The 14,855-nt window shown below is 35.1% G+C and overlaps 1 protein-coding gene and 1 pseudogene across 1 annotated transcript; one reads left to right on the forward strand and one right to left on the reverse strand.

The window, feature by feature from the left end:
• Positions 1-859: 859 nt before the first annotated feature.
• LOC110738677 (2-alkenal reductase (NADP(+)-dependent)-like) lies at positions 860-13,195 on the forward strand. The gene is made up of 5 exons (XM_021919076.1): positions 860-1,315; positions 11,549-11,726; positions 11,810-11,976; positions 12,191-12,273; positions 12,507-13,195. The coding sequence occupies exons 1-5, from the start codon at positions 1,088-1,090 to the stop codon at positions 12,883-12,885; spliced, it is 1,035 nt and encodes a 344-aa protein (XP_021774768.1). The 5' UTR covers positions 860-1,087; the 3' UTR covers positions 12,886-13,195.
• Positions 13,196-13,398: 203 nt separating this feature from the next.
• LOC110738538 lies at positions 13,399-14,562 on the reverse strand (annotated as a pseudogene).
• Between the last annotated feature and the right edge of the window lie 293 nt (positions 14,563-14,855).

The following is a 14,855-nucleotide window of genomic DNA, read 5'->3' on the forward strand; positions in this document are numbered from 1 at the left end:
CACCTTCGCCGCCCTTCGCAGCACCTTCGCCGCCCTTCTCCGGCCTCGCGCTGCGATCTCTTCCCCAAAAACCAACCCAGAAAAGCCCTAGTAACATCCCAGCCCCTAGAAATCCCTCCCTCTCCCCGAAAAACCACCGTCTGACCCTCCCCACCCTCGAAACCCTAGGCTAGGGTTTCGAGGGTGGGGAGGGTCAGACGGTGGTTTTTCGGGGAGAGGGAGGGATTTCTAGGGGTTGGGGATGTTTTTGCGTGAGGAGAAGAGAGTTTTACGGGGAGGGGGAGAATCGTCGGAGGTCGTCAGAGAGGCGGCGAATCGTGGGTAGTGCGGTGGTTGGGTTTTCTCGGTGGTGTGTGGAGGTAAGAAGGTGGTGGTGTGGTGGTGGCTAGGGAATGGAATGGAAAAGTCTAGGGGTGTGGGGAATGAACTTAGAGCGATTTGGGGTAATGAAGAGGGGAAAGAGAATGAAAAAAAGTGCAAAACAAACATCAACAAAGGGAATCGAGCCAGTTGATTTCCATTCCCTTTCTTGATTATCCCCAACCAAACGGCCCCTAAAATTAATAGTGGAAATCTGCGGTCCGTTTTAAGTATTCAGTAGTCTATGTCAACTAATTTGTTAATTATGGGCAAGTATGTCATCTATTTGGTTAATCACACAATGTGGCACAATAATAGATATGAATAATAATAATTTTATTTCTAATCAACCATATTAATCACATATTATAATGATCCCTATATGGGCAAGTATGTCATCCATTTGGTTAATCACACTAATAGATATGAATAATAATTTTATTCTAATCAACCATAATATATTAACATTAACCACATATTATAATGATTCCTAAATCATCATTACTACTTAAATAATCACAACTTCAACGTGAACATGAACAGTCAACAACAGCAATGAAAAGTATGAATACACCTCAAAATCTCAATCATACACACCCACATTCAACTTTCACACTTTTCGCTCTCCTATATATTCAATCTCCATTTTCAACCCAAATCAAGCCTTTTCTTTATTACCCACTTTCAGAAACTTCTAGAAAGAAAAACAGAGCAAAACAGAGCAACAATGGCGGAAGAAGTGAGCAACAAACAAGTAGTGTTAAAGGATTACGTTGTTGGGTTTCCCAAAGAATCAGACATGGAGGTCAAAACTTCCAACATTAACCTTAAACTTCCAGAAGATTCTAATGGAATTCTTCTTAAGAATCTCTACTTGTCTTGTGATCCTTATATGAGGAGTCGTATGACCAACCGTGATCGTGCTTCTTATGTCGAATCTTTCTTACCTGGATCGGTACGATTTATTTTGATTAATACCCTTTTCGATTTTTTTTATTCATTAATGTTTTGATTGTGATTCGTTTAATAATTGTTGATTAATCTATCCATATATATATTAAAACCCAAGGCAAGAATTGTAATCATGCCACTTGTCATCATTTTTGCCACGTGTTGTCATGAATTGATAAATGCTGTGAGGTCATGTGATTCATGTCATATTAAAACTAATCATTAATTTTTCCTCACAAAAAATTAATGTTCATAAATTCTAATTTTTTAATCCTCATTCTGTCGTTTGCTCATTCATTTAACAGATAAAACAAACTAATATGATAATGAATTTTGTTAATGCTCAATAAAATTTACTAAAAAATATGATTTTTTTTTTAAAAAAAATTATAAAACCATCAATAGATTTCACTTTAATTTATTAAAGTTATTTTTTAAAACAATTTACTATTATATACAAAAAAAAAATGACCTGGGGCATCGCCCGGGCCTCAAACTAGTTATCTGTTTATTTAGTTATTGTTTAGTGATGTTGTTTTGGAGTTTATGAGCTGATTTTATATGTAACTAGTTTTTGGCCCGGGCGATGCCCAGGTTATTATTTGTATATAAAATATTATTACAAAATAAAGCAAGTGAAATATAAGTTATGGCTTTATAAAAATAAATCATTTGTTAAATATTTTAAATATAGTTGAATATCAAAATTCATTATTATTCAATAATTTGCCAATTACTACCGCAAGTTAATACTACTTTGTAAATTACTACCGCAAATTAAAAAAGTTGTGAATTACTACCGCAAAAAATTTTAAGATGTTGCGATTACTACCAAACCCCCATTAAACCCAACTATGACGTCATTATATCACTTTAACCCATGGTTAAAACCCTTAACCATGACGTCATTATATCCCTAACCCATTTTCTTTTTTTGGGGGGCTGGTTAAAGCCCTTAACCATGGTCAAATACGGGTTAAAGGGATATAATGACGTCATAGTTGGGTTTAATGGGGGTTTGGTAGTAATCGCAACATTTTAAAAATTTTTGCGTTAGTAATTCACAACTATTTTAATTTGCGGTATTAATTTACAAAGTGGTATTAACTTGCGGTAGTAATTGGCAAATTATCCAATTTGCAACAACCTAAATAATAAATTGTATCAATTTGTTTTATTTGTTAAAGGGATTTTTTTTATAATTCAACTATCATAATAAATTCCTTCTAGTAACATATTTTGTGGTTAAAAAGAAAAATTATGTAAAATTATTTTGCATTTTTGAGTTATATATTTTAATTAACTACTACCTTTGGTCCAAATTAGTTGCAACTATTTCCTTTTTGGGTCCACATTACTTGCAACTTTCCCATTTATTTCCTTCATTTAGTAACTTTTTATAGGTAAAATTACAATCTTACCCTTACTTATTTTTATAACCAATGTTATTATACTACTAACCTAATATAATTACACTACCTAACTGAGCAATTAGATTAATCATTCCCACTAAAAAAAACCCCCATACTCTTTAAATTCTCCATCATCCCAACTAACTCAATTGAATGCTACAACATTCAATTCATCAGATGAATATGGTTGGGTGCATTTATTCTGGAGAATTCTCCGGATTATATTACCCCCCCGAAACCCTAGTTCATATTTTTCTCACTCCTCACTCTTCGCCGTTTAGGATCTCCTCTCTCTCTTTCTCTCTCTCTAACTCTGTCACTCTCCTTGCGATCTGGGTTTTCTCCTTCCTTCATTCTTCTGTTATGTTCTTCTACTTCTTGAGTCCCACTATGTCTACTTCAACGGACAAAGAACTCGATCCTCTTTGCCATGAGACCCTTGAATCAACTGCATCTAAGCGCCGATCTGGGCGTGTAACTTATAAGCCGGAGCGAGGAACGGGAAACATGAAACCCGTTCGTCGTGCTTCAGTGATCGCAAGGAGGAAGATCCGTGGTGCAAAACTTGCTGAGTTGAGCGATGAGGAGGAGAAGCCTCAGGAAGTGGTCCCTGTGGCTATGGCCGCTGATGAACCACCACTTGAGGTGATTTCGATTGCTGAGGTTCATCCTATTCCTGCTGCTGTAGTTGTTGAGGGTGAGGTCTCCGCTGCTGGATCTGCTACTGGGAAGTTAAACCCAGTAGATCTGGAGGTTTCTGAGGTGGCTAAGCCACCTGGGTCCCACGACGACTGTGAAGGGCCTTCTAACGGAGCTAAGAGGATCAAATCTGGTCCACCTGGAGGGATGTCGAGGGAAGAGGTGATTGAGGCGTACCTGCAGATCTACTACCCTCAATTCTACCCTCCTCCAAACTGATTGCGCAGCGTATACTCTATAAACCCTAGTTTATTTTAGTTTTCCTTTGGTTTATGTTTGGTTTGTTACAATGGTGATTGTCTTCCTTTGATGTTGGATCATGTTTTGTGTGTGCTGGTAAATCTCAAAATTGTTGTTGTATTGTGTTGTGCATTTTCTCTATTTAAAACTTGTTGTTTGGTTGTGTTAGTTGTGCACTGTATGATGTTCTGTGGATTGTGTTGGTTGTGAGTTGTTGGTGTCCTGTAACACCCCAATAATTCTCCCTTTTCCAAACCACTTACTTTAAATAAAAAGAGAGGAGAACCATTGGCATGTTAGCGCCACGTGTTAAAACGTTAAGGCTTTATCAAAGTATTGCAGCGGAAATCCAACTTAAATCTTAAAATAATATAATTTAGAAAACCAATAAGTCAAAGCTTACAAATTGGAACCATAAAAGCCCTTATTAAAACCAACCCAATATTCCAAAATCCCAAAACATAATTAAAATAGTAAAACATAAATAAGTTCAACACAAAGAACAAATACTCTCAATCACACCAATCCCTTGACAACGCGTATGTCAAATCCCCGAACTTCACATCATCAAGCTAACCTGTGCAATACTGCTCCTCAATAATACAAGTGTAATAATTGGATCATCACAGGGTCATTGAAAGGCGAAGGCCATGACCAAAAGAAAACACACAAAAGCACGCAATCAGCAAAGCTGAGTACATACAAGCTACAACGTACCAAGCCTAGCATGCTCAACTAATTAAAGTAAATAAACATACAACATAAATTCATTAATCAAGACTCCACACTTAAACAATTCAATCGACTCAACATACTTGCTAATCAATTCCAAACACTTGACTCTTTATATTTAATTTAATTAATTTAGTTGGAGTAATCAATAGACGAGGTTGTCCAATCCACCAAATCATTTTGGTCCCAAATGACCATTTAAAATAAAAGTTTAGCGCGATGCAAGAATGGGCGCGACTCCATTCTCACAAAGTTAGTCTAGGATCCCATCTAACTTTCATTATAAAAATAAAATGTAAATACCAAAAGAAAAGAGGACATGTTGATCAAACAAGCCTCGGAAAGCCATGGGCTACCACCGTGTACCCCAACCCATAATTGTCAATACTCTAGAAGTGCACGCTTTCTAGAGTTTTATTGCTCATCCATGTTTCACTTTACGTGATTACAATTTTAATTAATAACCGACTCATTCAAGAAGACCATACATAACAATCATACATCAATTCACTGTTAATCTTATTTAGGACAATGGTGATCACATCACAAGTTGACCTTTAGTTCCATTAAACTTCCAAATTATCCAAATTGTTGAACATAGTCAACTCACCTAGCCATTTCGGCTTAATCCACCTTTACTCAACATACTAACAATTCATGATTGAGTAATAAAATAAAATAAATAACCTTGTGGAATAATTAATAAATTCATTCCATTTAAACCATTAAATTCCAATCCTTTAATAATCCAAATGTGGTTAACAAACCAATCCAATAAAATATGTTTGTATCAACATTCCATACAAATAATTAATCCAATATAATTCAATATGCTTGCATCCATAATTCCATACAAACATAATCAATTCACCAAAACATGTCTCATAAACATAAGCACATGAATTAATTAAATGTATAACCAAATAATTTTCATCCAAGTGTTCTCTAATCATGAAACTAAGTTCTTTTCTTTGGTACCTAAACATGATACTACTTACAACGAAGTAGACATGTGCGTACCTCGTATAAACAATCCTTTGTGCCACTTTTAATCACTTAAAAGTCTCCTAAGAAATAATCACTTCCTAGAAAACAAGCAACAATAATAAATTAATACTTAACCAAATTTCCAGCAATATAATTTAGATTAAAACTCCTTAAAACTTCATTAAAAACATGTTTTTATGGTTAATTATGCATTAGAAATACAATAGGAACAAAAGCCCCAATTTAATTAGTCATAAGAACCCTAAAATCCCAATTTAAATAAATTGAAACCCTAGGTTTTTAAAATTATAAAATCTGAAAATTATAACAACAATTATAATTTGAAATTATTAGTTTAAAACATAAAAACATGATTTTGATACTAAAAATATAAACTTTATACTATAAAATCAAAACCCAAAACTAATCATAAACATTAAGCATAAAAAAATCTTCGTTAAAAATCAAAAACTGCCCGAAAATCATATTTAGAGGCTGAATTTGGCCACGAAAGGGTGGTGCTCACTACCAAAGTAAGTGAGTCTTTCTTAAAACATTGTTTCCACATGGAAAACACTACTTTTTTGTCAAAATCAGATGAGTTCAGAACCTGATCGGGATTAGAACGGGATTAATATTAACGAACCAAAATATAAACATTAAAACACGAATTTACGTGTTCAAGATAATCTGGGATTAAGTTAAACTAATTAGTAGTATAATCACCAAAATTTCAAAACATCATTACTATAAAAGCCCTAAATCAATTGTTCATAAAAACCCTAAAATCATGATTTTCAATGATTAAAAACCCTAGGTTATTAAATTTACAAAAATCTGAAAATTATAACATTTATAAAATCTGAAATTATAAAGTTTAATCATCAAAATACAATTTGATACTAATTAAATTAATTTCAAACAATAAAATCAAAACCCATAATCAATAATTATAATTACACAAATTAATAAAACAAAGGAGAAAGAAAATAAGACTAACCTTTTGTGTGGGGAAATTTTTGGGGATGTATGGGGTATTTATAGGAGAGAGGGTAGTAGGGTAAGTAGGGATATTGGGCCTCATTAAATTAATGGGTCAATTAAGAAAGTAAATTGGGTTTGGTTTGTTTGTTGGACATAAATTATAGAAGGAAGGTTCATAAAAAGTTCTTTGTAATAAAATCGTTTATCAACCTCAAAAATAATTTGAAACTTTTGAAATTAAATTCCGGAAAAATACAAATAAATATTATAAATAATATATAAATTCATTTATAATATATTTAAAAATATGGGGGATTACATGGCCTGTGTTGGCTCTGCTGTATCTTAAATGCTGATAGGGTTGGGCTCTGTGTTGTCTTGGTTCTGCTCTGTCTTGTGTGCTGGCATGGTTGTGCTCTGTGTTGTGTGCTGGTAGGGTTGTGCTATGTGTTGTCTTGGTTCTGCTTTGTGTTGTGTGCTGGTAGGCTTGTGCTCAGTCTCGTGGCTTATGTGCTGCTAGGGTTGTGCTCTGTCTTGTGGCTATTGTGGTGCTATGGTTGTCCTAGGGTTATGCTCTAGGTTGCTATAGGTTGTAATTGTGTTAGTTGGACCATGTGACATGTTTAATGCTTAACACATCCCTTCTGAGTCCCCTGGTTGATCATAGATGCATGTACTAGATGTCCTTCCTTGGCATTTGAGTCCCTAAAATGCATTGAGTCCCCCCAACTGTAAATGCATACCTTGTTTATTTTCCAAATGAGGATGGGACTCACCTGATAGCTACTTGGGTGGTGTGGATGCTCCTGTAATCTCTGTATGAGGTTTTGTTGAGGTACCAACACTCACTAAAGCTTTGACTGAAAAAACACCTATTCTGATGGAAGTATTAGTTACAAAACATTTCAAAGCGTGGTTGATTACATGTATCACTAAACAAAAGATTAACACTATAATGAATACATGACTGCCTAATAAATGTGTAACTTGTATTTACCAAAACGACACATAACCTAGACATAAACTCACTCAAAAAGTTGTTAGAATATTAAAAGGTTATGTGTGGCAGTCATGTGTTGAGTCCTTATTCCATTTGCAATGTCCTCCTCATGTGCTTCATTCTGCATCCACTTCCATGTGTTCTTGATAATCACCAATTACTGTCACTGAATCTAAATATTGAACAACTTGACCAATGAGATTCCTGTCAACTTCTAGTAACTGTGGTAGTAGACCTTGACTGTCCAAACTTCTCTTCTTCATGTGAGGGGGAGAGAAGTTGTTCCCACCTTGCTTCTCTACTATCTTAATCAAGCATGATTGTAGTGTGATCCATGTGTACTTGTTCAAAACTGGATCAAACTATTCAAAAGCTCTAGCAACTTCCTTTATGAGCTCATCTAGATTCCTTGGGAATGATTGGTATTGTAGTGATTGAATAACACTAAACAAACCTAAATCTAATACATTTGTTTCTGGTGATTGAGCTGGTTGGAAAATGAATTGAATGTTGAATCCATGTGCATGACAAGCTGCCTGAAATTCTTCATCTTTTAGAACTTGATGAGGTCTTTCATTATCCTATTGAATGAAGATGTCCTTAGGTAGCTGTTCTGGCCACTTTTCATAGATAGTTGGAATCACATGTGTTAGTAGCATGTCCCTAATGCATTCTTTTGTGACACTTTGAAGTGCCTTTGTCTCTAGAGTCCCTGCATCTCTGTTTTTGCTTTTCTTTTTGGCCATTTCATACTTGACAAAAGGAAATAGACCATATTTCTCATCATGTACCGTGTTGTTTTGCTCATCAAACAAGGGTTTCCCAATCATTCCCATGAACATTGCTTTTATCTTGAATCTCCTTGATTGTTGTGCCCTGTATGGATCTTCCTCTGTAGGCAGCAAATAAAATGTTCTTGTCTCTGGATTAATGAAGAACCATTTCTCATCTAAATGTATCCATTGCTACATGTCTCTGAATTTTGGGTCCCTTTTTGTTGAAATGGGATCTATGTGACTTAGGACCCATTTGAGTCTTGACACTTTGTGCTTCTCTGTAAGAGCTGGACGATTTGTGCTGGTGTGTGTTCTCATCCTGCCTTGTTGCCTGAGTCTGTGGAGTGCTGTCTTTGGTATTTTGAGGGCTGCATCATAACATCTCTCTGTCCCTCTCTTGTATAGTGGTACTGATGTTAGAAATTCATCTATGTACACTTTTGGTTTGGGTCTTGTCCTGCCTAATTTTTTGGTATTAACATCAACAACAGTACTTTTAGCAAGATATTGTTTGATTACCTTGAACCACCTTGTTGTTGTTGGTTTGTGCACTGAATGTTTTCTAGCCAAATTGGCTAAGAAGCCTCTTGGTAGTGAGTCCCCCTCCATGTGCAACATAATCTCATCAACAAGTGCTCTTTTCTCTTCTACATTCATTTCTCTGCTTGCTCTAACATGCTGTCGTGCTTCTTCATTATTTGCATAATCATCTGCATCATATCCATCATCATTGGCTTCCTGTTCTTGTTGTTGATCATCATCTGAATCGTACCACCATGGATATTCTTCTTGAATTTGTTTATCTTCTATGAATTCATCATCCAATGCTTGTTGATGCTGAATGTACTCATCCATAAGCTCATCTATGAACTCTGCCATGAGTCCCTCCAATTTTTATTTTTCAGGGTGGCTTTTTAGTGATAAAGTGGCGGCTGGTTGTTTTTTGTCGGTCTTCAATGGAGCCTATTCCTGTAATTAAAAAAGTTGCATCTACTAACACAACTTTAGGAATTAGGATTTAGAATGATGTAATTTGATAGGGCTGCCTGTATTTTGAATTGACAAAACATTATTTCTGATGTAACCTAACTTAACTATCCTACCCCCAACCCTTCCCCAATTCCCCTAAAACTGTTCTTTTGATATGGGGTTTTGGAAAGGATGCCCTCCTTTTATAAGGGGCATTTTGTTTGAATGACAATGAAAAATTCGAATTTTGGAAGAAATTGGAAAAAATTTGAATTTGGGGTGAAAAATTAGGAGGGAAACAAAGTGGGAAACAATTTTCCCACCTGTTTGTATGCTGCCAGAATCTGTTGGTGGGAAATTCCCACTAAAAATCAAAAAGTGCAAGTGGTCCAAAAAAGTCAAATTATGGTACCACATGTATTCCCTCTATATTATTCCCCTAATTACTTACCCTTACTTTTTCTAATCAACCCATTAAAAGTTTTGCCTCGGCCTCCGCAATGACCCCCAAAGTTACAACTAAAAAGGACCGGAGGTAGTATAACCTATATGAATCATGGTTGAGTAACTGATCAAAGAAATGAAACTAATTTTGCAATCATATTGCTGTTAAAATATACTTTATCTTAAAATCGCAACTATTCATGGAGTCAAATTAAGTATATACCAGTAATACCACCATTAAATCATCCATTTTAATTTTAATATTAATTAATTCCCCCATAATTCTATAAGATCTGAGATCTTAAGAATCCAGAAATGAACAACCCATTTCGAATTATTTATTGCACAAATTAAACACTTATTCATTTTAAACTCTAATTATATACCAAATCCCACTAAAATAAAAAATCACAAGATCTGAGATCTTGAACCCTAGAAAAAACAGTCCATTTCAAATGCGGGAAGAGAACAGCAGTTTGAATAGTCATTTGAAGAGATCCAGTCATCTTAGCACCTTTAAAAGGTTGAGAAGGACCAAATTCAGTACGGCAAGACATAAGTCCAGGCATTTCGACTTCGGCAAGCTCGATTTCGAGTCTACCAGAGGTGGTCTTCTCGACTGACAATGGAGTCGCCGCCATTGTTGTTGAGCTTGAAGAACAAGAAGAGAGAGAAGACGAGTGAGGAAGAAGAGAAATGCGGGAAGAGAAATGAGCAGTGTTGACAGTGATTTGAGGAGAGAGAAAGAGAAGATGACTGAGGAAGAAGAGAAATGCAGAAAGAGAGAGTGATTTGAGGAGAGAGAAAGAGAAGAGGAGTGAGGAAGAAAAGCGGCTGGGGAAGTATGTAGGAACCGATCTTTAACCCTAGAAAGTTATTTAGTTGTAACGGGATTTATATTTGTTCGTTACAATTAATAACTATTTGTAACGGGAATTAATTTGCCCGTTACAATTATTAATTATTCGTAACGGACATTTTTTTGCCCGTTACAAATAAGTTTTTCTGTAACGATAAAAAATTTTGCCCGTTATAATTACTCTTTTTTGTAACGGATTTTATCATGTCCGTTACAAATAGGGTGTTACAAATGACAATTTTTCCACTAGTGTATAAGTTCACAATTAAAATTTTAGAATTTATGAACATGAGTAACACTTTTTAATACAATTTTATCATCATAAGATGTCATTGGAGTGGTGGTTACTGGTTAGTTAAAGTTTAACTTTAATGAATATATATGAGGTTATGAGTTCAAATATTAATGCTAATACATTATAAATTTTATGAGAAAACATTGATGTATAATCAGTAATAATAGGTGACATGGCAACACGGACGAGATTGGCAACACGTGGCAAGATTACAATTTATGTCATTGAGTTTTAATACATATATATTGATTGATATTGATATTGATATTGATTATTTGTGGTAGGGTAGTGTAGTATTAAACTCTAATTTAAGGAAGAAGAAAAGAGTGGAAATATAAATGCTAATATTTCTAGTTAATTATTTGAGTGCTTATGCAATTTGATTATATTGTACTATGCTAAAGTATTAATTAGTGTTGGTTTATTGCCTAGAATATTTGTTGGAATAAGTGGCATGTGCTATTTTTTTGGTAAATTGCATTCATTGGATTTATAATTGAAGTGCTAAATAGGGCTAATAGGCATTTGGAGGATTGGAGTGTTATATAATTAAATTAAACATGATGTGAGAAAAGGAAGACGAGGGGAGGGAAGTAATAAGCTTGCATGTTTATTCCAAACCTTTTTAAATGTAAAGAATTCGTAACTATATTAGTATTCCTAAGGGAACCTAAGCTACATAAACAAAATTTGATACTTTTGATTTTCTAGATTGAGAAAGTAGTGATAAAGATTTGTTAATTTGATACTTTTGATTATCTAGGTTGAGAAAGTAGTGATAAAGATTTGTTAGTTTGACATGAATGTTGGTCTGTTAACTAAGATGCTGAATATATGCAGCCCATCATCGGATATGGAGTGTCAAAAGTACTGGATTCTCGGCATCCTAACTTCAAGGCAGGCGACCTTGTATGGGGCTTTACTGGTTGGGAAGAATATAGTGTTGTTTCATCACCTCAGCTTTCCTTTAAAATCGAGCATACAGATGTTCCGCTTTCCTACTATACTGGGATTCTTGGTAAGCTTCGTTATGGATTCAGCAATGTTGCAGCGTTCCAATCTGTTTTTCATTTGATATGTTTGTCTTCTATCAATTTGTAGGAATGCCTGGCATTACAGCCTATGCAGGCTTGTATGAAATTGGATCTGCTAAGAAGGGAGATCATGTCTTTGTCTCCGCGGCATCTGGTGCTGTTGGTCAATTAGTTGGACAACTCGCAAAGTTAACTGGTTGCTATGTTGTGGGAAGTGCTGGTAGCAAAGAGAAGGTGATTTTCTTATTGACAAACACATTTAAATGCTATTTTGATACCATTATATATCACTTGATTTTTGAAGGATAATTAATGGAATTAAGTTGCTCTATCTTTATTTGGGTTTATATAAAAAGGCGATGTTCATATAACTTTGCAATAGAAGCTCTGTTTCTGATTTTGAAATTATCTAGTTCTAACTTGTTTTCATAACTTCCTGCCATGTTAGGTTGATTTATTGAAAAACAAATTTGGATTTGATGAAGCCTTCAATTACAAAGAAGAGGAAGACTTGGATGCAACCTTGAAACGGTGAGTATGTATGATGCTTTAGGCCAAATATTTAACATTGTGCAAAACTTAATGTCTAAATGACCATTGCCAGTAGTGCTAGTGGAACATCCACAATACTACCTCCGTTAAATGTTATGTACAACTTTGGAATATTTTATCTCTTACAAATAATAATACCTCAAATTAAAGTTACACATAACATTTAACGGAGGGAGTACTAACTTATATTTTGGAGATCTTGCTTTGCTTAGGTACTTTCCGGAAGGCATTGACATTTATTTTGAGAATGTTGGAGGGAAGATGCTTGACGCGGTTCTATTGAACATGAGACCTCATGGCCGAATCCCAGTCTGTGGGCTGATCTCACAGTACAATCTCCAACAGCCTGAGGGAGTCTACAATTTATCTAATATTATAGCTAAACGCATTCGTATGGAAGGATTTATAGCTTTCGATCATTATCATCTCTACCCTAAATACTTGGAAATGATCCTGCCATACATAAGGGAAGGCAAGGTTTCATATGTTGAAGATGTTGCTGAAGGACTAGAGAATGCTCCTTCTGCCTTGATTGGGATCTTCTCTGGCCGTAATGTTGGGAAGCAACTCGTCGTTGTGGCTCGTGAGTAACGGTAAATGAGCCATGAGTATGTCGTGTTAAGCATGGTGGTGTCTATGGAGTAGAATTGGGTACTTTCTACTCTTGAAAGACGGTTGTTATGGGTATTTTAGATGTGTACTTAGCTTATTTATGTACTTTTCCATTTTGCATTTCTGTTGTTACTTGAATAATTGTGTGTGTGTGTGTTTTGGTTTGACTTTGCATGTCATTGTACATTTGTACATCTTTATTCCTTAACAATAGTACAAATGTATAAAATTCTTGGAATACTTAGCGAGACAAATCAAACAATACCTTAATAACCTATGTTTTTTCTCATAGTCCCTCCATCTCTATTTGGCTAACACAATTTCCTTATACTCTGTGAATATGCACCAATTTAATTTACAGACTTATCTTGATTAAAATTGTTAAGTGAATAAAGACGGAATAAATATATTTTGAATACGATAATTTTACAAGTCTCAAATTGTGATATGTTATAAAATTCCAACATAAAACATCAAAATGAAACAGAAGTAGATACTTAAAACTTTCTTTACTAATCCGGCTTACTTAATACACATTAATTAAGAAGTAACCTAATTTTTTAACGAAGTAGGCTGGACCATTTTGAAGGATAAACCAGTACCCTCAAGTTTATCATGCATGAGATTATTCATCCTTTCTACCATTAAAGGTGTTAAATGATGAGTCCAATCCCCAACTTCCCCTTCCTAAAATAGCTATTTTTCTCAAAGTACTTGTTAATCACCCCACTTTTGTTACCCTCTAATTCTCTTAGATTATTTATACTACACATCTCTACTATATCTTCTATTACACCTTCACTTTCTTCTTTTAAACAAAATGGTACACCTACAAACTCAGCCAACCTCTTCACATGAAATTTCGGATCCTCTTTCAAATCCTCATACTTGAAAAATAACACCTTATCAGGCCGCTCTAAACTCTGCTTCCAGTATCCAACCACGTGTTCAAAAAACGACCCATGTGGCATCCTCCCAGCATAAAAATCCTCAAAATAGTCCTCCATACTAAAACAAAAATCTTCCCCTTCCATCTTTCTCATCATTTTTATAGAGAAGTAATACAACGAAACGAGCGTGTCCAAGGGATTCCGACCAATGTACAAAACCCGACACCCCGAAGTCGTTATACTCTCCGGAAGAGAAGTGTAGGGCAAGTGGGTGTGGAAAAGCCTCGGCGAAGGAAGCTCATCAAGGTGTTGAGGCCGAGGATACTCGAAAGCATTGCCATAAACATCAACCTCTAATCCATACACAAGCTCATGTGGATGATATTTGAGCAAAGGGGTTTGATCTTTAGGGTAACGAAAACGATTAATAACCGAAAAGAGTAACGATTTTAACCAAGTGGTACCGGTTTTAGGGAAGCTAGCTATGATAATATCGGTGTTTCGAGGTTGAAAGTGTCGTTGAAACATTAGGGTACTCTTAAAAGTCTTAAGGTAGTTTTTTATATTAGGATGCCAAAACCCTTGATAGTTTACTAGTTCAAGTTTGTTACTCATTATGGTTACTTTAAGAAGGTTTTGCATAAGTTGTTCAACTTCTTGTTCACTCACTACTTCTTGTATTTCCTCCCCCCCGTTATCTTCATTCATTTTGATAGGTTTTTGGTTTGATATATGAAAAAAGGAGGATTTTTGGTGTAGTATAGTTGTTGATGAAGTTAATGTAACAAAGTTTTGTATTATATAGCAATAACATAAAGTTAGTATATTATTATTGTAGAATTAGTAATTAAATATACAACTAGAGTTGGTTCCACTTGTCCAAAAGTTGGGTATGCCGACATATTGGATCTTTAATTAGGTGTATAGTTTTGTAATGCTCCAACTGTCGATTAAGTGGAGTTGATGAGTGTAACACCGAGCATGGAGGGCATGGTTATTACTCCGTGTTACCGATCATTAATATCATATTTAATAATAAATTAATTAGTTAGATTAATA

Source organism: Chenopodium quinoa, unplaced genomic scaffold, assembly GCF_001683475.1.
Source record: "Chenopodium quinoa cultivar QQ74 unplaced genomic scaffold, ASM168347v1, whole genome shotgun sequence".
In the NCBI taxonomy this organism is placed as follows: Eukaryota; Viridiplantae; Streptophyta; class Magnoliopsida; order Caryophyllales; family Amaranthaceae; genus Chenopodium; species Chenopodium quinoa.

Excerpts from the sequence above, each read along its gene's own strand:
- LOC110738677 (XM_021919076.1), top strand. The coding sequence starts at position 1,088 with ATGGCGGAAGAAGTGAGCAACAAACAAGTAGTGTTAAAGGATTACGTT. Across the intron at positions 1,316-11,548 it reads AATCTTTCTTACCTGGATCG|CCCATCATCGGATATGGAGT; the intron begins GTACGATTTATT and ends GAATATATGCAG. Across the intron at positions 11,727-11,809 it reads CTACTATACTGGGATTCTTG|GAATGCCTGGCATTACAGCC; the intron begins GTAAGCTTCGTT and ends ATCAATTTGTAG.